At 36.8% G+C, this 23,315-nt stretch overlaps 1 protein-coding gene across 6 annotated transcripts in view; it reads left to right on the forward strand.

The window, feature by feature from the left end:
- CACNA2D1 (calcium voltage-gated channel auxiliary subunit alpha2delta 1) overlaps positions 1 to 23,315 on the forward strand; it is a 434,905-nt gene that overhangs the window by 294,609 nt on the left and 116,981 nt on the right. For all 6 annotated transcript variants that reach the window (XM_075489919.1, XM_075489999.1, XM_075490084.1 and 3 more), the window contains exon 7: positions 9,844 to 9,975. In XM_075489919.1, the coding sequence (XP_075346034.1) occupies positions 9,844 to 9,975 (132 nt within the window). The remainder of the gene's footprint in view (positions 1 to 9,843; positions 9,976 to 23,315) is intronic.

Raw genomic sequence — 23,315 nt, forward strand, 5'->3', positions numbered from 1 at the left:
TTAATTTTACTGCATTCACAAAGATCCTTTTGAGTCTTTTATTATTTCAAAGGCATTTTGAGTCTTATGAAGTGATTTGTAAAGGATTATTTTTTAAATTTGCTTAAAATATCTAAAGTAATAAGTCCTAGCTCCTAATTCTGTGATCTACTTATTGCATTAGACTGACAAAAATACTTTGTACAGACAGAGCAGCTGAACACTTCAGGGTTACAGTGTTCTGAAGATGAAGGATGAAATCAGTTCCCTGTGCAGTAAAGGAGTTTTCTCATTAACTTCAGGGAGGCCAAGGTTCATTCCAAGAGTGGAATTTAGCTTGGCATCTCGCAAGCACAGGACTGGGAGTCTGTGTTTTGTTCCTCATAGATTTAATCCTATAGGTTAAATAAAAATAATATTTTTTTCTTCTTATAAACATACAGGCAAAGTCTTTGTTTATAGCAAGAAACGGCAATGTCTTCAGAGAGAGAAGGAGAACCTCTGTTTGTACAGGTAGCAAGCTTTGAACTTGCACCTTTCTAGTACCCTATAGTCCCTTCATCTTAAGAGAGAAGAGTTTTATTCATATTCCCTCTATATAACCTGGAAAACAACACCAAAGCAAGCTTAATTAACTGTCGAAGTACAATACCTATGATGACGCCAGGCTATGGAATGACAATTTCTATTTTATTTTTATGTTCTGCTTCTGAGAAGGCGTAATGCAGTGGAACATGGGACAGATGTTTCATCTGTTGGAGGGAGGGGACTTCTTCCTTGGGCAGCTCAATTTTAGAAAATATCTGTCCTCTTCCTCTTTGACGCAACCTTGGCCAAAACTAACAACAACAAAAACAACAAAAAGAAAGGTTGTGGCAATTGCATTATTTTTAGACCGCAAGACTCGTCCATGAGATGGTTAGAATATTGACAAGGAGCAGGAGCTGTCACATCTGTACCAGCTCAGGTGATGAAACAGACCTTGTCTCATCATCATTTTTCTCACGTTTCCCGCTTGTGCACTGTATTCCCCTCACACTCGGTGCGTCTTGGATTTCTGTTGCCAGAGATACATTTAGATAGATTAAACCAGCCTGCTATTCATTAATATTGCATTTATATGGGGATTAGATTAGAATCCATTAACCAAATCCACTGTATTATTTCAATATTTATTAAAATGCCCTAAAACTTAGAAAAAAATATTGTCTATGATATATATGTAAGTTCTCCGTATATGATCTATATAATATATAGACAATAATTTTATAATATATAGTTATTAATATTATATATTTTAAATACAGGTTTTATAATATATATAGAACATACATATGTATGTACAATATATAGATACATATTAATGTAGTAAAAAATTATCCATAGTTTATTTGAAAACATTTAATAATCATTAATTAAAAATTAATAAGAAAAGCCGTTTTACTTCCAATTTTTTTGCTGCACTAACTCTGTATACAACTGCATTGTTTGTGGTTACCGAATTTAAGTTTCTAAAAGGACCTTTTCTTTATTTGTAACAAAGGGTGATATATCAGAATAAGGCAGGAAACAGCTTTTTGCTTGACAAATCCAATTCTCAATCTAGCTAGTCCCTGTTATTCCTTCAATAAACTGATCAAGCTCCATCTTAAAAGGCCTGGGTTCCTTGCTCATGTCTCCTATCAGAAGGCCATTCGAAGACCTTCTGCTCTGCAAGAGACCTCCTAATTACCTGATCTAATTTATTCTCAAGTACTTCATACCCATTTGTTATTGTGCCACTGCCATCTTTATGCCCACCTACCCTTTTCAGGGTTGGGCTTGCTTTCTGACTTTGCCTCATTTTTCTAGGTTATATTACTCAAACTCTTTGTCTCCTTTCAGAAGACAGGTTCTCTCTTCTTCACCAGGTATCTCAGTGGACATTGTCAGCACTTTTTCCACTTGCAATTCATCTCTTTGGCATAATGGACAAAACAAACACACAGTATCCCAGACAATGTGTCAAGCGTTCTTTATATTATTGTATTAATGTCTCTCTATTTTTGCTGGAGATACTTCTGCTTTCCAATTTACTATGGCTAGGGAGAGGATAGAAGGAATTGCTGTTGATGGCCAATATACATGTTGTAAGAAAAATTGTAAGAACTTTTTAATCGGTGCCCTATATAAAACTAACGTGATAACATCCATTTCTGAATTAATTGAGTTTTCAGTCTACAAGTAGTATAAATTATAGTGGGAATTGGCAAAATAGTTAAAAAATTGGAGAAAGCATGAGGCAGGAGAGAGAACATTTTTGCATGAGTTGGCTTGTTTCTAGCTCTTTTCCTTCTCACTTAACCCAGCTTCTGCTTAGGATTTACTGATCTTGTAAGGTGCTCTAGTGACTGGAAAGTTATTGAAGCGGTGGTAGCCTGGCAGACTGAAGATAAAGTTTAATAAAGTATTCCAGAACAGCATTTCCAGACAGCCTTTTGATTGGTTTTGTTTGGTTTTGTTAACACCTAATTAATTTTTTTTAGAGAGAGAAGTCTTCATTAAAGATCAAGCATATCTCTATAGCTAGTTTAATTTGAGTGTCGCTATGATATCCTTTGAAATGCTAACAAAAAATTAAAGCAAAGTGAAGGAAGACCAGAGTTAATATGTCTAATATAGTCATCATTACTTTCTAAGTGGATGTTTTGTTGATATTTAATCCCTGATATTTCCATAAAAATACAACATACTTATTTAAAAATAATACTTCGTCTGTTTTTTTAAAGCAGGAATTATTTCCAATTAGAAGGCCTACTTTGAAGTCACTTGTACAAACTAATAATAAATGGTAAAAAATCAGAAGGTGCTATAATTACTTTAAGAAGTTCATTCTGTTTTTCATTTTATTTAGGTTCTTACACTGGGCATAGCTCTACAAAATCTGAAAGTCCTCCAGAACCCACCTAATCAACCGTATCTTTCATATATTTTGTCTTCTTGCCATCTTCCCAGAAAAAAAACCCTAGAGTACTGTATGGTTGTTTACATCGGGGATTATTCCATTCTAGAATACATGCTGGTATATTTTGATGTTAGAGGAAGCAAGGCAAAAACCAGTGTTCACCCTTCCCAACTTGTAAGATGCGCAAATACTGTTGTCAGCAATAGGTTGCAGTATATAATATGGGTGGCTCTTGTGTTTTGTAGAGATAAATAACCTGTTTTGTAGGATAAATAACCTGAAAAATTATGAGTGTGTACTGAAGAGTCTATGATTCGGCATTGTATTAACTCTTTTTTCTTGAGCTATAATAGAAGCTTAATTCCATCTTCTCTTCTTGACATTTTTATTCTCATTTCCTTCTCCTGGGCGTTTCTTATTTTAATGAGCTTTTACTGGGCTTCTCTAGCAATCAGCATGTGGTGGCTACGCCAGTCAGCAGACAGCGGGTGGCATTGCCAGTTAATTTACCTGATTTGACACAGCCACAACAGTGTGCTAGACTTCAGTGACTTCTGCAGAGAATTATTTATAGAAGTGTCTGGGACATAATGTCAGATATCTAATGGGGACTAGAGAAGTTGTTCATTTAAAGAAAAAAGTACATGACATCTTATCATTTATGCTTTTAATTAAGAGTGTAAAATATCTACTCTCTAAAATTTTCTTTCAGCAATCTTAGATGTTGAAATTGTTTGATTTCATTATTGTTCCATATGCTAAAAATCGTGCTTTAATACTTCACTTTTTACATACCATTGGATGCATATTATCCAAACAGTTCTGATTATCCAGTAATTTTAAATTCGACTATGATAGGAAATACAAATGCTACTTTCAAAGGAAGATTTTGTAAATGATTTATATATACAAGATCCAGCAGAGCATCACTTAAAATAATGGCCTATTCACTTGGAAATGCCACTATATAATACATATTGTATGTTAAATTTTAAGACTGTTATTTTTTTTCTTTTCCTCCCATGTTTTGAATGAAAAGAATACATTTCCTTTGCATGCATAAATCCTTGTTTTGATAAAAATGAACAAAATTCATTCCGTTTGTAATACTTTTACCATTTGTAATTCTTTACCTTTCAAAGTATGTAATTAATTCCTAATATAGTAAACCTACACATGACAGAACACTTTCAAATTAGCTGGAGGATGCTTTCAAAACTAAATATAAGTTATTACAATGTTTGTAATTAATCTGCTAACTTTGGTATTCTGGACTATGTGTGCAAACTACATTTAAAGCATGCAGGTTGTAGATACACGCTGCTGTGATCTATCTGCTCCTGTATCTAACAGTGTGCTTACCTGTGTAAGTGGATAGAAATGTGCCCTTCGGAGCTCTGATTTATTTGCTTAACCTCTGTAGAGAGGTTGGATAAAACACTTCCCAGTTCCCTCAGTTCTTAGAGTTTTCTATTATTCTCTTCTAACTGGTTTCTAATCAGCTGTGAAGTTTTTTTGGATGACTATTTTGAGTTGGACACTTTCCTGCGGTTTTCTATGGAAAGCCTAAGTAACTAAACTCAGATTTCTGATTCCACTCCAAGGACCAGTTACCTTGGAGACAGTGTTCAGTTTGGAGCCACTATAATCTTTCCTTTGCTCTGCTGAACTTTGCAGGAGAAAACTAGATGGCTTAAAACATCCATCTAAATTTGAAGGGTTGAAGTTCAAGTTACTACCAGAACAGTTCTTCAAATTACTAGATTTGGGTATTATGTAGAAAATGTGTATGTGTGTGTGTGTGTATATTATATACACACACATATCTATAAGCCAGTGCAAAAATCTAATTAAAAATACCTTAAAATAAAAAAGACCATTCCTTCTTAGTCCAATGTAAAATGAGTCAGGAATACAACTTTCCAATGACAGTTGAGAGTGTGTAACGTTCTATGTAATTTAACATAAGCTGGAAGGAATGTAATCTTGAAAAAAATTAGTGAAACACATAAGTCATAAAGAAGACTAGTTTATGCTATATTATAGAGTTTCTGTAATATCTGATTAGCAAGGCTACAGGTGGAAGTGTCTGTGTCTGCACACATGCATATAAAAATATGCACTTGCAAATATATTGTCCCTCTGTGCCCACTTTTAAATACCGTAATATTTGATTGCAAATATATATTTCATTCATAACAATAACTAGTCGGTGGTATCTTTAAAGAAATCAATGACTCAAAGTCATTAAAGAGGATATGGAAGTGTAATACGTTCCAGACACTAAAAGAAGATTAATGAACTGCTGAGGAGCTCCCTTCTGTTCTACCTAGCGTCTTGTAGCTGCCGCATCAGGGAACAGCTGCTGACATATTTTCAGATATAGTAAATAGCTCTCAGGCTTTTCAAATAAAGTTGTACTCTGCCTTCTATGCAGGCCAGGGCCTATACATTGAATAAATCATCAGAAGTGTATTCCAGTTCTTTCAAAGAGAGCACGGTAGTGCTCTCTATTTTTTATTGATTGCATTTGCAGAGGAAAATTGAATCCATTCCTTGTCAAGGCCCCTAAACCTCATGTCATAAAGAAGAGGGGAAAAAGGAAAAGATGGATGGAGTTCAGTGAAATTAGCCAGAAAGAATGATGTTTCCTATTGTGTGATGATAAATTTTATTTTTTCATCTTGCCCATATCAAGTGAAAGGTAGCAGTTGAAGTACTTTGAAGTAGTAATCTTCAAAGACTTCTCTTAGCAGAATTGGAAATAAGTTTATTGGAGAGTTGTCTCCAACTAGATTTTCTGCCAATTATCAGTCAAAAGCTCTTTCCTGTACAGAAGTTAACTCAAAAAGAAAGGCAAGTATTTCTAGGATATATAGCATCTTAGTAGGTATGGCTGTAACACCTCTAAACATTTTAGTTTAGTAAAATGCGGGTTTTTTTAATACAGAAAAATAAATGAAATTCTCACTATCTTCATGAAGTCAATATAAATCCATGTCTCTCAAATTAGGGTATTCTGACAGGTGCCATGGTCTCTACTAGAAGCTAGTGAAAGCAGCACTGCATTGATTTTTATGTGCAAATAGAGAATCATGATATTTGAGTAGGAACCATTTGAAGGATAGTTTTGTTGCTGTTTGTGAGCGGTTTTGCTTGCTTTTTTTTGGTTGGCAAGTTTCAAATCCATTGCTGTAGTCTTTAAACCAGAATCTAGAAGTATTGGTTTGAAATTGCCTCTTACCAGAGGTATTGCATTAAAAAAAAAAAAAAAAAAAAAAAGTAGGGGACTTGATTTACAGCTTGCCTTTTGAAGTCCAGGGTGTATTCTTAAGCAGAAATAAAAGAGTAATGTAAGTTGTGGAAAAACACTTAGAGAAAAAAGGGATTAAAGCTAAAATTCCCAGCACCCTTTTCCTTATTTCCTGATTACTAGATTAGTTAAGACAAATGTAGGTGCAGTCTATACAAGTATACTTGTATATAGAATGAAAACAAACAAACAAAAAACCCTGAAGGAAGGGAGTAAGTCTGAATTACAAATAGCAAACTGCTCCAGGAGTAATTGTTTTAATGGTTGTACAATCAGCTATTTACATAGCAGTCCCACCAAATCAACTCTGTGTGTCTGTTCCAAGCACAAATTCTTGTTGTCATAATTAGAAAGTGAATTAAGAGGTAAGTGATGTATGTTGAAGTTACATGTGTGCTGTTAAAATTTATTTCTGGAATTAGACCTGCGTGCTTAACTATGAATTTTTGTAGTGCAGGAAGGTATGGGTTTTGTAGCTGAGAACAGATTTGTTACGTACTGTTAGTAGCCTTTTCCAAGATTTATTTCATTTTATTTCTGTTGGGATGCTCTGTTCTTGTTGCTGATCTTGAATTCCACATTATTTTTTTTTTTAAATTCCAGTTTCAAGTATTTATTTTTTTTCCCTCCCCACTGCAGGTTCTTGGATTTTTTCAGGGTGTTGTGTTTGCCTCTGGGAGAAAGTTGTAGAGGAGGAGGAGGAAGGGGAAAGTGAGATGTAAATAAGATTATAAAACTTTTGACTCTGACTATAAAGTATCACTTCTCCACAAATATTACAAATAAGATTTAGTAAGCTATATTTCTTGCTTTATAGCCTAATTTCAACAAGTCTAATAAAATGTTGAAATTATTAGTTCCAATATATCTGTTCAGTACTTCAGTACTTAGGTATTTTACTATTTGTAGATTGTCTCCTTGGTTTCTCCTTTTTTGTGTGTGCATGTATTTTAATAAATATTTTTATATATATGACTATATATGTGCAGGTGTATGTGCAGGTGTGTGTGTGTAAATATATAGGTTCAAATATGTATATAAATCTTTGCAATACATTTTTGGATGATATTACACAGACGCTCTTTGCAACAGTATTTGTAAATGCAGTTTTTTGTCTTTATTTAATATAATTTGAGATATAATATAATTTTAGTAAGTTTACTGCCTGAAGGAAATCTTCTCTTTAGAAATATTGTACCACATTTCATATGTGACGAGGTTTTTTTTCATGGGGTGCATAGCTAGCGATTTAGAAAAGCATTTATGAGCATGATTAACTTACTTAAAAATATTTTTTTCCCCATTAAATGTTTTGCTGAATAGGGATGTCAGTGGTCTGACCAGGGTGGTAAAGTCACTGATGGATTTGGGAGTAGAGGCTGCAACAATTTTAATTCAGGTCATAAGGTCAAAGAAATGCATTGGTTTATATTGTTATGGGGCTTGGGAATTCATAGAGGACCCAGAAACCTAAATGTTTTGTCAGCTGGCAAAGAGGTAAGAACTATTGTCTCCCATGTGCCTTAAGCAAGTGTCCTAATCTCCAGCTCCCTAAATGCCACCAGGAACCACTGGCATAGGCTTCCACTGGGCCGAGTACTCTGTACAGCAGATGAGGAAACGGTAACATGAAAAAGGAAAAATTCAAGCACGAAAGGAAATTCTTGTCTTAGTAAGTGAAGGACAGAGCTTCTAATGACTTCATGGAGCCACTTCTGGAAGATCTGAAACCAAGTCAAGTTTAGAACATCTGTACATAATGCGTGATTACACAGTAGATCAAGCTGGATCTAAAAGAAAGAATTGAACAGTAACCATTTTAAAATGATAATAAGCTCTCATGCTGCTCCAGGGAATTATTCCTCTTTCTTAAGTAAACATATATATATTTATAACTATCTACTTGACAAAGAGACAGGTATATAGTACAAGCTTATTGCTTACAGGGAATCTCAAGAGTTGGAAATTTAATTTGATATTTCTATAAAAAGCTATATCATGAGAGAGTAATATTATCTTAAAACTACTTTAAAAAAACAGATAAACATTCTGCAAAATACATGGTGTAGCAATTTCCTCCTTAACCTTTAAAAAAAAGCCTATAAAATTTAATGTTGTGATCTCATTTCTCTAGTACCTGTTAACAATCTCACTTTGGAAATGGGCTGTCAAATGTTAACTTCCAACCTGTCCTTATTTTTATTGTTTCTTTTTTTTCACGGTAGCAGAGGTATAGAACGTAGACCTACATACCAAATGTTGTACTGTGATGCCACTCATGTGGCCTTAAACGTGAACTGTTTTTATTTCAGCTTGACTTGCTCATTTGCAAGAGAAGTTGAATTTTCTTTCCTGTGTGCAATAAAATAGAGAAAGCAGGATCTGTATTAGAGTGTTGACTTTCATAGGATTTATACCTCCATCATTAACTGTTTTGAAATGTTTTTTTTTTTCCCCCTCATTCCGTTTCCGTGCTTGGCTTGCTAATCTAGATGTTTCAGTTTTAGAAACATTACTCACAATGCCATTAGGCAACACAAAAGAACGAATTAGTGACCAAACCAACAAAAAGCCCTTGCTCTTTCTAATTAAATGAATACCTGCTATTGCCTAACATGATTAAGATTTGGGGGGGGGGGGGAATTTATGAGATATTTATAGCTGATTAAATGAGGTGAAAAGCATAACTTATCGTAAGTTATATCACATGGTATTCTGTATCATGATAAAATTTCATTGACTACTAACTATAGTCAATTGACTGTTACTGTAGCAGTGTTCATTAAATTTTACAGTAAGTCTCCCAACATATCTTTTTTTGAAAAGGGCACAGAACATGTTAATATATTATATATTTTATTGATTTTATAATGTATTTGATTGATTAAAACAAACATTGGTACAGGACAACTTTGCAAATATAAGTTTCTGTATAACTGGTCACATAGTGTTTAGCTGAAATGTGAATTTCCTCATATTTTAAGTTCATTGTGGAACTGACTCCACTCATAAATATTAACGTTCACACTGCTGATCTTTCTGTAAGCGATCACATCTATGAACATTAAGATATTGTTAGCATGCGATAATGAGTACTATTGTGCATGCGGTCCCACCTTAACGTTACAATTCAAATAACTCGTCATTGTCTTTTTCCCATATAATCCCCTTACAGCATCCGTTTGGAAAGGGAAGTTTTTGTTACCTTCCTAAGAGACTCACCTACTTTTGCTGATGTCATTCCAGTCTTTCTTGTGCAGTGGGCTGTGATTAGTAGAAACATCAACTTTATAGGCTTGCATTTACTTTTCTATAGCTGGGAAGTGCAACTAGAGTGACATCTCAGAAACAAAGTATTTGTAGGAGATAATGACTACGCAAATAAGCCAGTAGTCATTGCACATGAATAATGCAATGGGAAGAAGAAAGCATGAGGAACTTAAAGAAAATTCCCAAGGAAGAGGAGTAGCTTTCTTTAAATTCACTTGGTTGATTAGTTAAGTGAAATGTTAAGACTTTCTGCAATAGTTCAGTTTGCTTTTTGTAGTCATTGCTGCTTGTGTTAGGATGTAACTTTGTAATACCAAATATGTTTTGTCTTTGACAGCAACAATAGTGTTAAATGAACTCAATTGGACAGCAGCGTTGGATGATGTATTCAAGCGGAACAGAGAAGAAGACCCCACTTTATTATGGCAGGTTTTCGGTAGTGCAACTGGCCTCGCTAGGTATTACCCAGGTAACTGAAGTCTCCTAAAGAACTGTCCTATGCCACATATTGCCTTTAAAAATATTCTGACTTACTTACAAGCAAGAAAAGATAACTAAAGATTAATTTCTTACATAGATGGGGTTTCTGTGTATCAGAATTAACTCAAAGACTGTGAAATTTTTCTGGCATAAAGCTAGCACGAGGGGAAGAAACTGGGTGAAATTTGACTCTAGTATTTTTTACAGTCAGAGGAGCAGAAGATGATGTCCTTTGAAAAGCCGAACACTTAAATTTTAATTTTGTATTGTTTTCTACGTGTTGTGTAAAGAATCAGTTGAATATTTACAAGTGAGATTTTTGTACCTGTCTAGTTTTAAAAATAGTGACTCAGTGACTAGACAGATAATCTTATGATTAAAGTCAGTAAAAATGCGATTGCACCATGCTATGTTTATGTCCTGCAGAATCCACAATCTCTGACAATTATGTCTTTGCTATTAGAGCTAAGGTCAATGAATACAACTTGATTACTTCAACCAGCATCAGTTCCACCTGTCAAAGAATCCCATTACTGGATCACAGTAATTAATTTAAATAGATGTATATTTTACTGAATTTAGATCATCAGTAGCCTTAATTTGATTTTCGATGTGTACTAGCTAATGGAAAGGCTTGTTTTATGGCAAGGCATACTGCCTGTGCTGCTGCTGTTCTTGTTAAGTGATGCTATTATCCATGACAGACTGATGTGTCCACTACGCACACGACAACGGTGCACAGTGTCTTGTCTCCTGCCTACAACTGGTTAAGGGAGAACTTTGAGATCCTTTCTCTTCTGTTTATGCAGGATAGTTGGTGTTTCTGAGGGTGAAGGGGATTATTCTAAAGCTGTTACTGTATCATTAGCACAATTGCTAGCACAGACAGAGAAACTGCCTTAGGCTAGTTCACAGGAAGAAATATTTCATAGCACTTGAATCCTGTTTGTTTTGTCATGCTAGGTGCTAATGAAATAAATACAGTGAGATGTTGCAGAAAAAATAATATTGAAAATGCTAATTTCTTATTTCTTTTCTTTCCAAGTGGTCTGTTTCAATGCTTTTGGGATCTATTAGTACTGTGTTTGGGGCCATCATTTGTCACTGCTTACTATATAGTGATGTTTTCCAAGTGCTGAAAAAGAAGTGTTTCTTAAATATATCTCTGTGGCAATCTCTAGAAAATTCATTTTCAAGTGTAAGATTATCTTATATACTGAGAAATATATTCTTATGTCTAGCTAACCTGTCTACTCCAGTTGTTTACCAACACAACACAGGAGCCTCTGAATCTCTATGTATTCTTCCTTAGAACACTTCTGTAAAATGGGAGAAGCTTGTTATCCTTATTTTTCAGGTGGATATGTTGCTTGTATATACTCCATCTAAACACAAGTTTATATTTATATATTTTTATATATATTTTTGAGACCCCACCTGCAGTACTGTGTCCAGCTCTGGAGCCCTCAGCACAGGAAAGACATGAACCTGTTGGAGTGGGTCCAGAGGAGGGCCATGAAAATGGTCAGAGGGATGGAACACCTCTTCTATGAAGAAAGGCTGAGAGAGTTGGGGTTGTTCAGCCTGGAGAAGAGAAGGCTCCAGGGAGACCTTATTGCAGCCTTCCAGTACTTAAAGGGGGCTTATAAGAAAGATGGGGACAAACTTTTTAGCAGGGCCTGATGTGACAGGACAAGGGGTAATGGTTTTAAACTAAAAGAGGGTAGATTTAGACTAGATAGAAGGAAGAAATTTTTTACAATGAGGGTGGTGAAACACTGGCACAAGTTGCCCAGAGAGGTGGTAGATGCCCCATCCCTGGAAACATTCAAGGCCAGGCTGGCCAGGGCTCTGAGCAACCTGATCTAGTTGAAGATGTTCCTGCTCATTGCAGGGGGTTGGACTAGATCACCTTTAAAGGTCCCTTCCAACCCAAACTATTCTGTGATTCTATGATTTCGTATAAAACTCCGATCCTCACACCTCCTGCTTATTCCATAGCTAAGTCCTTATTAGCTGTCTAGTCCTGTCAGAAGTTGACTTCAAAAATTTCTGGGTAATTCCCCAATTCTTAGATTTTACACACACACAGAGTAACCTGGAGCAGTCTGACAGTCCTTGAGTTGTATATGCACTGTTCTGTGCATCTTCTCCTTCCCACTTCCTTCCACTTATAGCTCAAATCGGTAAGCCCTTTGGGTTTTAAATTTTTAGAATAGGTCTTTGTGCAAGTTTGTCCATCTTTCTCTTTTTGTAAACTCTTTGTCTCAGTTTGCAGAGGCCTATCTCACACACACAAGTGTTCTGAAAATGAAATCAAGTTTCATATACTGGAATGGATGCTTTTCACATTTGCTTTTTGAAAATTATATTATAAATTGTAAAACGTTGCTTCATTATATTGACCTTAGGAAAGCCTGCTTCAAAGTGATGAATTTCTCCATAGTGATGACATTTGTGAAAAGATTTGGAAGTATCAAAACCTAAAATTAAAATGCATAGATAAGTCTGCTCATTATTAGCTGAAATACATCCTCTCAGTCTTTCCTCCCTTAAAAAGAATCGATCTTTGGTACCTCTAAGCTATAGAGGGTGTCTTCAATCACAGGTTTCTTGAACTAATGTTTTTATCTGATAGTATCCCACTGCCTTGAGTAATGGGCTAGACGGTACATCACTTCTGTCTTAAGTAGGCTCTTAGGCTGTCCTTGTCACCATAGTAACCAGCAACGTGAAGGGATCTTTCTATGAGTGACCCCATGGCTGGAAAGTATGTGTGAAATATAAGATTATTTTTCTATTACATATATCCTACTGTAATTATATGTATATATACTGTAATTATATGTATATATTATGTTATATCCTCTATGTAATTCTAGTACTTATATCCTCTCCTATATCCTATTGTTTCCTACATATATTCTGGTTTTGGTACTGTTGTACACTCCTCTAGCATCACTTATATGTTTCCATGTAATTTTCAGCTGTGTTTTGTCTGCCTCTTTGGTACATTTGTGTTCCCTTGTCTCTGTCGAGAGGACAAGACAGCTTCCTTCTGACTATGGCCTGGGTTGAGACACTTGGCATTTAGACCAGTTCCTTTCCTCAGACCTTCGTCTTTATACACTACAATAAATGGTATTAGATTTAGATACAACAGTAATTAGATGCAGTAGAATAAGAATAGGAAACTATTTTATGAAAATAGCTAACAGCATCAGGTAGAGGAAGTGATGGTACCAAAGTATTATCTTCCTTTAATGTTATGACATAATTAGTCCATCAAATGTTCCTTATGCAAAATGTCATTTTTACTGAGGAGAAAACCACATTCTATGTGGCGTTGCCTTTGGTTTTGTTTTGAAGAAGAAGAAAATACGTTATCCAGGCAAGCCAGATTTAGGAAGATATTTGTGTAGATGGGTAGACACAGATGTGCAAGAAAGCTAAGTATTAGAAATATATACATAAAGACACATATATGCTGATATTTGCAGTGATAGCAGAACCAGTGCCAGGCAGAAGAAGGAACTGTACAGCCACTTCCTATGTTTACCTTACAAGATGCCCCAATAGAAACATTAGAGACTTTGCTGAGGTCAACTTCTCTCTTTATAGATTAATACGTTACTTGCTTCATTTTGTTTATGAACTATTTTTCCCTAGAATATACTCAGTTCAGCTCTCATTCTCAAACATCAAGACAGAAATGGCAGAGAAGAGAGAAAGATGCAGGATACCTCCATAGGTCTCAAACCTATTTTTTCACCTCTTTCAGTTAGGGTTTTAATCAGCTTGATTTAAAGAGTCAGTATGATTTTCCTCATACTGAACTTTTTCTTCTTTAAATTATTTAAGAAAATGTGTCTTGCCTAAAATAATTTTAAAGATTAGTGAGGGTACTTAGTATCAACATTTTCATTAGTTTCAGTGGCAGCATATTTGTGAAGAGAAATGCTATGTTCTATTACTCTGCTGGCAACCATCCATTTTGATATGAAGATGCCAAGAGCAATTTTGAGGTTTCTATTACCTATTCTATGAGCTCTGAACAACTCAAGAGCAAGTAAACAGTAGTTTAATAAAAGAGCTCAGAAGAATAAACAAATAAAGTGAATGGAACTTTTAGGAAGGATGTAATATATACTCATTCTTACGTTTAAAGTTACATATCACAAATTAGTCTTTCTTTCAATAGATGGTTTCAGCATTGTAAGAATGTATTGTCCTTTTTACATACGTTTATGGAGTTGTATCAGAATACAGACAGGAATCTCTAACTTCAGGTGATGAAGATACCTAATAAAATTCTTAATTTAAAAGGGAAGTGTACAAGAGATAGAAGCAAGGACAGGTGACCTAGGAGGAATACAGAGACACCGTCCAAGCATGTAGAAACACAGTTAGAAAAGCCAGTGCCCACTTGGAGTTGAATCTGATGAGGAATATGAAGAACAACAAGAAGAGCTTCTACAGGAACATCAGCAGCAAAAGAAAGACTAAGGAAAATATGGACTTGCTGCAGAATATGGGCCTGCTGCTCCCTGCTGGGACAGAGGACTTGTTGACAAAAGGCACGGAAAAGGCCAAGGTACTCATTACCTTCTTTACTTCAGTCCTTACTCATAAGACCAACCCTCAGCAATCGCAGGCCTCTGCAATCAGAGGGAAATTCTGGAGCAAGGATGACTTGCCCTCAGTGGAGGAGGATCAGGTTAAGGAACATTTAAACAAACTGGACATACACAAGTCCTTGTGACCTGATGGGATGCACCCATGAGTATTGAGGGGACTGATGGATGTCATTGCAAGGCCATTCTTGATTATCATTGAAAGGTCATGGAAACTGGGAGAGGTTCCTGAGGTTCCTTCTTTCCTGAGGAAACAAGTATCACTTCTATCTTCAAGAAGGGCAAGAAGGAGGATCTGGGGAACTACAAGGTTTCAGACTCACCTTAGTCCCCGGGAAAGTGGTGGAGCAAGTCCTCCTGGAAACTATTTTGAAACATAGTAAGGACAAGAAGGTGATTGGGAGTGGTCAGCATGGGTGAAAGGGGAAATCATACCTGATCAACCTGATAACTGTCTATGATGAGATGACAGACTTGGTGGATGAGAGAAAAGCAGTGATGTTATTTGTCTTGACTTCAAGAGGAAGTCTTTTGACACTGTTTCCCTTAACATCCTCATAGACAAACTAATTAAGTACAGCTTAGATAAATGGACAGTGAGGTGGACTGAAAGCTGTCTGAACTGCTGGTCTCAAAGGGTTATGAGAAGCGGCACGAAGTCCAGCCAGAGGCCAGTCAAAAGTGGTGTACCCTAGGATTCAATACTGGGGCCAATGCTATTCAACAGCTTCGTTAGTGGCCTGGATGATGGGACAAGGTTCACCCTCAGCAAGTCTGTAGGTGGTACAAAAGTGGGAGTGGCTGATACACAAGATGGTTGTACTGCCATTCAGAGGGACCTCAACAGGCTGGAGAATTGAGCTGACAGGAATCTCATGGAGTTCAACAAAGAGAAATGCAAAGTTCTGCATGTGGTAGAGGAATAACTGCAGGCACCAGTACCTGCAGGCAGCTGACTAGCTGGAAAGCAGCTTTACAGAAAAAAGCTGGGGGTCCTGATGGGCAAGTTGGACATGGACAATGACAGCCTGGGCTGCATTAGGCAGAGCATTTCTAGCAAGTGGAGGGAGGTGATCGGTCCCCTTGATTCAGCACTGGTGAGACACATCTGGAGTGAAAGATCCAGTTCTAGACTCCCCAGTACAAGAGAGACTGGGACTTATTGAAAGGTCACAAAGATTATTAAGGACTTGGAGCATCTGCCATATGAGAAGAGGCTGAGAGTTCACTTTCAGCCTGGAGAAGACAAGGCTCAGAGGGAACTTAAAAGTGTATATAAACAGCTGATTAGGAGGGTGAGCAGTATCCATTGTAGGAGAGTTTTCCTTTTACTCTGTTTTCCCCCACTTCCAAAACAAAACTTGGAAAAACTCCTTTAGAAATCTTAATACTGTCATTTAGAACAACAGAAACAACAACATCCTCTGTAATGGTATTCATAAAATGTCTAGTTGTGTTTTGCAGTATCTGTCCACGTAGAGAGTTTCCAAGAGTACCAGCACTGCTGGGCCGGTATGGAGGGCACAACTGATAGATTAGCCAGGGGAAAGGTACTCACCCGCATGTAGAAAGCTTTTTGACTTACTTCCAATCTTGCTCTATTTTGTAGAATTACTGTCAGTTCAGAAGTAACAGTGTACTCAGTGCTTGTTTTAGGAAGTAGGGTGTTATTTATTTATTTATGTATTTATTATTTTTTCTTCAATACCAATACTATTGTGTGGAAAAGACAAGTTTAAAAAAGTTGAACATATTGAGACCTTCTGGTGCACGCAGTGCTTGTGCTGGGGTCAGCTTCACATGTCAGCCTGACAAGTCCGTATCGACAAGGCAGCTCTGAAGTCAGGCCAGGAAGTCCCTGGGTCAGGATCAGCAAAGTACAACATGGGGCATAGACATCCACACAATCTACCTCAGGCAAGGAGCAAGCACTTGAGCTTAAATGAAGCTCCCAAGCCAAGAGGCAGATGCCTCCAGGAGATTTCTTGCAGCTTTTTGTCCCTCCTCTCTTCCCACATCAGTAATCCCAGGTTACACCTGGCACCATGTCAGGTGTAACCTGACAGGGGCTTGAACATAGGCAGCAGTCGCCTAGGAGGCTGCAGAGCCTGCTGGTGCATGTAGGGCCCTTCGTTTTTAAGGAAGAGACTGATTTTATCTGCAGAAATAAGCATATTTCCATGAGACTACAATTTATTCCATAATCTCTTCTGCTTTCCTTAATAATTTCCCTCTTTCTCAAAGGGGAAATAATGTTTGCTGAAACAAAGTAGCACCAGACAACTTCCTTCTGCTCAGAAACTAAATTGCATTTGTTGGCTTATTGATTGAGGACGAAAAAAAGACTCCATACATTTTCTGTCCATGTTCATCCACCAGTGGAAAAACTAGGTACAGGACATGCAGTGGTTGTTTGCAAACGATCTGAAAATTATTACACTGGGTGTAATGAAGTTACCTTGCAAGTACTTTGGATTCTGCATGGTGAAAATTTTCTATTCAAGTAACCATTGGCCATTACATCTGTCATTAACACAGAGCTACTACTAACACATCTGTGCTCGTTTTGGCTGGGGTAGAGTTAATTTTCTTCATAGTAGCTGGTATAGTGCTGTATTTTGGATTTAGGAGGAGAATAATGTTGATAACACACGGATGTTTTACTTGTTGCTAAGCAGTCAAGGACTTTGCAGCTTCTCATACTGGCTTGACAACGAGTAGGCTGGGGGTGCACAAGAAGCTGGGAGGGGACACGGCTGGGACAGCTGACCCCAGCTGACCAAAGGGCTATTCCATCCCATATGGCGTCATGCTCAGCATAGAAAGCTGGGGGAAGAAGAAGGAAGGGGGGGACATTAGGAGTGATGGCGTTTGTCTTCCCAAGTCACCGTTAGGCGTGATGGAGCCCTGCTTTCCTGGAGATGGCTGAACACCTGCCTGCCCATGGGAAGGAGTGAATGAATTCCTTGCTTTGCTTTGCTTGTGTGCGTGGCTTTTGCTTTCCCTATTAAACTGTCTCTATCTCAACGCCCGAGTTTTCTCACTTTTACTCTTCCGATTCTCTCCCCCATCCCACTGGGGAGGAGTGAGCGAGCGGCTGTGTGGGGCTTAGCTGCCGGCTGGGGTTAAACCACAACAACATCAAAAATGTGAAATGTTACAGGTTTAATATACAATATGCTCAAAATTTAGATATTTTCTGAACATTTCATTTAAATGTTTTGACATTTAATAATTCTTAACAATAGTTAATATGTTAAAATTGTTAAAACAAGTTACCAGACTGACTGGTGAAATTGTCAAGTCATTGAAATCAAATGGCTCAGACATTTTAAGTGAGTGTTTTCACAGCCAACTGTAACGCCTCGGTCTTTGTGTTACAAGCATATCATTACCAGAGGCATTTTTGCTCATGGACTTAGCCTTGTAAGTAGTATGTACAGAATCCTTTGTGACCCATATGCAGGTAAATAAAACATTCTCATGAAGTTATAGGGGACGGATTTCTATTGTTTAAGCTTTTGTTACTAAACTTAATTTCCATAGCAAGCAGATACAATGTGATGGATGAGATCAGATTCAGGAAAATGAAATTCAAGCTGCATTGAAATTTGGTAATTAAAACAAAAAGGGTAAAAGTATGCGCGGTTTTAAATATCCATGTGCCAGAATGTAACTGAAATCAGAATTTCAGTTACTTTGCTTGCATCGACAAGCCTGACCAGAAAAGCCAGACCCAGCCATAAAGGCATGTAGTGAATATGTATTGCGCTCTGTTAGACATGATACTGTTCTGTGGAAGGTCCTGCCTGACTCGCAGCCACAGGGACCCTGGGGTCATTAGCCTGCAGTACTGTCCAGTGCATGCTCAGAGGCTGGCTTGAGTCATCTCAGAAAACAAGGAATCTCTGTTTACGTGGTGGCATTTTGGGGAATTAGTTACAGCTTCTTTTCTTCTTTTCAACAGGAAATCACAATCAGCTTTTCCAAACATCTCCCACGTCTAACTTGTATGAGAAAATGTTTCGTGTTTCTTAATGTTCAGTTTGCAAACAGAATTTTAGCTGAGTTGTCTCCAGAAGGCAAGACAGGACTGGGCATATAACTAACTTCTTTCCTTTCCTTTTTGTTTTTGTCTAAGGGCTCAGTTGTCTTGAATGCATGTTTTCAATTCTAGTTTCTTTACAAAATCCACCAGGTTTAAAAATATTTGTAGAAGTTTCCAGCCTTTGTCCTGCAAGGGAACAGTTTTCCATTATTTATGTATAACTCAAGAGTAAGACTCAGTTTTCACCACTACCATGAAAGAAAGCTGAAATGTATTTTGTGGGGTTTTTTTAAGCAAACCCTCCTGAAATCTGATATTATGGAATTCTGAAAGGCAAAGTTTTGGATACAGTAAACAAATTCAGAAGAGTTTCATTGGGAAAACTGTGAGCTACCAAGTTTAAAATTTGGATTCTCTGTGAGATGGCAAGAGAGCACAAATTACTGTAAATGTTGAAGCACCTTCTTAGTAGTACTAGTAGATGTACATCTTCCTGCCTAATTTTTGAGTTTATACTTCTAATTCTAGAAACTGGTATTAGCTTTCAAGATGTCAGTTTAAGATGACACTTGCCTAATTCTAGTCCAGACATAGGGTTTCAGCAGTTTGTGATTCAAATTAAAAGCAGTAATCTGACAGCATTTTAGCAAGATCATTGAAATTACCAATTCATTCCAATCCAACTGAAACTTGCAAAGACATAAAATTGCAAATAGCACAACATAGTATTTTAATATCCAAAACTTTCATTTCTGGAATGCTTTAAAAGAAGAGGGTAAATATGGTCATCCTCAGAGGATAAGATACTCCAAATAGACACCTGAAATGCATGAGTGTTCTGGAAAGATGTATCTCATTCACCAGATATGGACTATCTAATAAAGAATATCTGATACCTTTTTAAAAGGTAAGAATAAGTGACAGTAATCACAGAATCACAGAATGATTGAGGTTGGAAGGAACCTCTGGAAGTCACCTGGACCAACCCTCCTGCTGAAGCAGGGCCACCTAGAATCTATAATGTAGGTCAGGTTTTGGTTGGTTTGTTTGTTTATTTGTTTGGTTTTTATAATATTCTTTCCAAAGATATTTTTCTTTGGTGGCAGGAGTTTGAAAAATTAAACTTTTTTTTTTTCTTTAAATCTTGAATCCATTCCCTGTGGGCTTGCACGTGTAGAGCTTCGTTGACTCCATGTAGACAGAAAAGTACTTTAATATAGATCAGACTGCAGATTTAATTAATAATTAACCACAGACCAGTGGACAAATCTGTTACACAAAAATAAATTAATTTAATTAAAGTAGTTTAATATAGTTTGACAGATATTAAGTTACTGATGTTTTGTGAGGCATCTACCCAGCTAATTTTACTGCTAGGTTTCAGAAAGCAGCTATCTGAAAGAACAATTTAATATCAAATTTTTGGCAGGCTACTTGGAAGTGTAGGTACAAACCAACCAGTTCCTATTTTAATCTTGAAATCCTTCTTAATTATGGAAGTAATGAGGATTATAATTGTTAATCAGTGTTTCATTAAAATACTGCAATGGGAAGCATATTATTTTCACTGTAGCAATTACTAATTAAACAAATTTAAAAAACACTTTGTATTTATGTGCCTTTTGCCAGATACCACCTGTCTCTCTGTTTTTTTTTTTTTTGGTAAGGCTCAGATCCTTAGTAAAGGATGCATTTTGCTTTGGACTGCAGACAGCAGGCATTTATTTGCAGTTAAATATGATATAGGAGGCTTTCTAGTTATAGCAATAAATACACTTAAGAAAGTTAGGCCGCAAAGGATTACTCAAATGAAAACACACTCTTGATTTAGATGAATGTTTAGTAAAAAACCTGTTTGATCAGCAACACTGACTCAGCTCTTTTGGGGAAGTATACTAAATAATATCTGCCAAAGGTAGTACTAGACAGGATAGTGCTTATGTGGATAGTTTCAGATTGCAGTCAGTGGATTTTATATAGCAATAACAGGAGCACGATGATGCATGAATAGCTTCAGCATCTTCTGTGAAGAAACGTTGAAGCTAGACTGGGTGTGACAGTATTTGGTCTGCGGTGTGCTGAAGGTGGCAATGTGCCACGCTTGGTCAAGATCCAAAAAGTTGAGGCGATTGATAACAAAAATAAAACCGAAGAAGAAATACTATCCTGTCCTCAAATGTCCCAAATCTTCCCACTTCCATCTGGAGATTTAACAAGGGCCTATGGGAAATTAAATTTAAAACTTGCTTTCCCAATGTGGTGTGTCTGGCAACTTCCACTCTCCCAAAGTGCTACATAGCTCTGTGACTTCTCTCTGTCTGGTTGTTTGTTTCTTTTTTCACAGAGGAAAAAGCAGCTTCCAGCCTGCAACTCTGTGGCCCTTCTCTTATCACGTAGCCTAGACGCACATATTTGTCATCTTTGTTTGACCTTACCCATATTAGAGAAGAAGGGTGGGAGAAGAAAGGAAATGGGTAGAGGAGGGCTTTGTTTTGGCTCTGCCCAGGTTCATGTAACTATGGGAAAGCCAGTAAAAAGTGCTATGATATCAACTTCTTAGGTGAACTTTAGGAATTTCATACTCATGAAGAAAAATATTATTTCCTAAGGAGACTGACTCTTCGCCAGACTTCCAGGTGAACTAGACATGAAGTAGCATTTCGAGCTGTTGGCAGTCCTGTTATTTATGGAGACGTGACTCTGTTTACTTGAGAAGTATTTAATTCAAGTTGCAAAGTATCTGTGAAGTTCAAGTCCTTCTTAGCTAAATTAGTAGATACCGAACAAGATTGTAATTTTGGAACTGAATGTCTACGTAATCTTAATTCTTACTTTAAGCACATCTGTGCATGCCTTAATCATGCATACAGGTGTTTCTTAAGCTTATCTGCTCCCTCAGCTTTAAAGGTATGTCTGTATTAGTAAACGGAACAAGTCAGAGTTTTATTAGCATGCTTTAGACAGCCCCATGGTGTGACTGAAGGGACAACACATGCTGGCAGCCTTTCCCAATGGACAGCACTGGACCCTGTTTTGTTTCTTCTGTACTACAAGGTTCTCCTGTCCTATTCTAGGAGGCTTCATGTTCTCAAACACCCCTAGGTTATTTTATGCTATACTGCAGGACATATGTATACTGCATGGCATATAACACACAGCTTAATTTTCTTCCCCAAAACACTTTCTGACAGGCAACAACTCAACTGTCACCTTCCTTCAGACATTTTAAACTAACTCCCGGCAAGGTGTCATAAGGCTGAAGAGATTCAGAGGGGAGTCAAAGGCAAATGATTTGTAATGTGAAAATGAGAATAGTTCTCACCCCTATTTTGTTTATCAGTAGAGACATAATTCTTTGTTCTCTGCTAACTACAAGCCAAACCATCTTTATTTTGTTAGCTGTAGTCACTGTTTTCCTCAAGTTGACAGCCCCCTAAGGCTTATTTAAGTGCTTACCTGTATTGGTCCTAGGCCCATTTAGTACTGTATAGCATTTTCTCTTCATCTTTCTCAGTAGGTCTCAAAGCATGGTTCAAAAGTAATAAAAATGTCACCGTCCTGATTTTGCAGATAAAAGAAACAGGTATAGAAAGATAAAATGACTTCTTCAGTGATCCTCTGAAGGTTAGGGATTCAAGCCAGGAATATGTGTAACAGCCAAGTTTTTTAAGATTCACTGTGCTATTATATTCATTAACTCATACTTAAATTCATAGCATTGTTTAAACATCAGCAGGTGTGCTAATCTTCTCAGGGTCTTTGTAATATCAGTGCTGAAGAGTACAGTGATAAGAACTGTTGTATTCTTTCCTTTTTTTGCTGTAGATTAGTCTTGTATTTAGCCTTACTTTGTTTATCTATATAATAAATAAGTATAATATGATGGGAAGTTTAATTAATTAGGGAAAAGTCTCTTTACATTGCTCATGACAGTATTTTACTAGGATATTCAAATCTTCCTGTGTAATTAGGGCTTATAAGGTGTTAAATGGAGAAATTCACAGATAAAGAAAAGATAATGCTGCAGCGCTGATTATCCAGAAAAATAATTTTGTCCCTAATGTTTTAAAATTTTTGGAGTAAAAATACGGATAGAGAAGAGGTAGTATTATCTCTTCCCCCTCATAAAAAAAAAAAAAAAACTTGAACCTATTTCCAGATGTAGGTGAAGCACGTCTCGCTCAGCTACTGGAGCATTCCCTGCTTAGACAAATTAATAACAGAAGAGCTTTAAAAATCAATTTCTAATAAAATAAAACGATATCTCTCCAAATGAAGGACTTGCTGTGCACAGCTGCTCTTGTGTTAACCATTAATGGCAAGCAATAGTGCTGTGGCCATGATATTGAACTCTCCAAAGAAAGTCATTACTGAAGCAGATACTAAGAGACTAGAAAGCCTAAAAAATCCATACAAAATGAATCAAAAGCCTTGAAAAACTAAGAACTTCACCTTTTTTGGCAGAAGGTTTTATATTTTATAGCTGTCAATTCCTGTTAACAACTCAACATTTAAAGGAGCCTTTGGAGTAAAAAAAATAAAACCAAAACAAAACCCCAAGTAATGCAGCTTATAAATTACCAATTACTGCAATTAGTTTGTAGGTTGGATAGTTCTACTTATTGCACTGAAATAAGCCTCTTCGAG

The sequence above is a fragment of the Mycteria americana genome, chromosome 1 (assembly GCF_035582795.1).
Source record: "Mycteria americana isolate JAX WOST 10 ecotype Jacksonville Zoo and Gardens chromosome 1, USCA_MyAme_1.0, whole genome shotgun sequence".
NCBI classification, from domain to species: Eukaryota; Metazoa; Chordata; class Aves; order Ciconiiformes; family Ciconiidae; genus Mycteria; species Mycteria americana.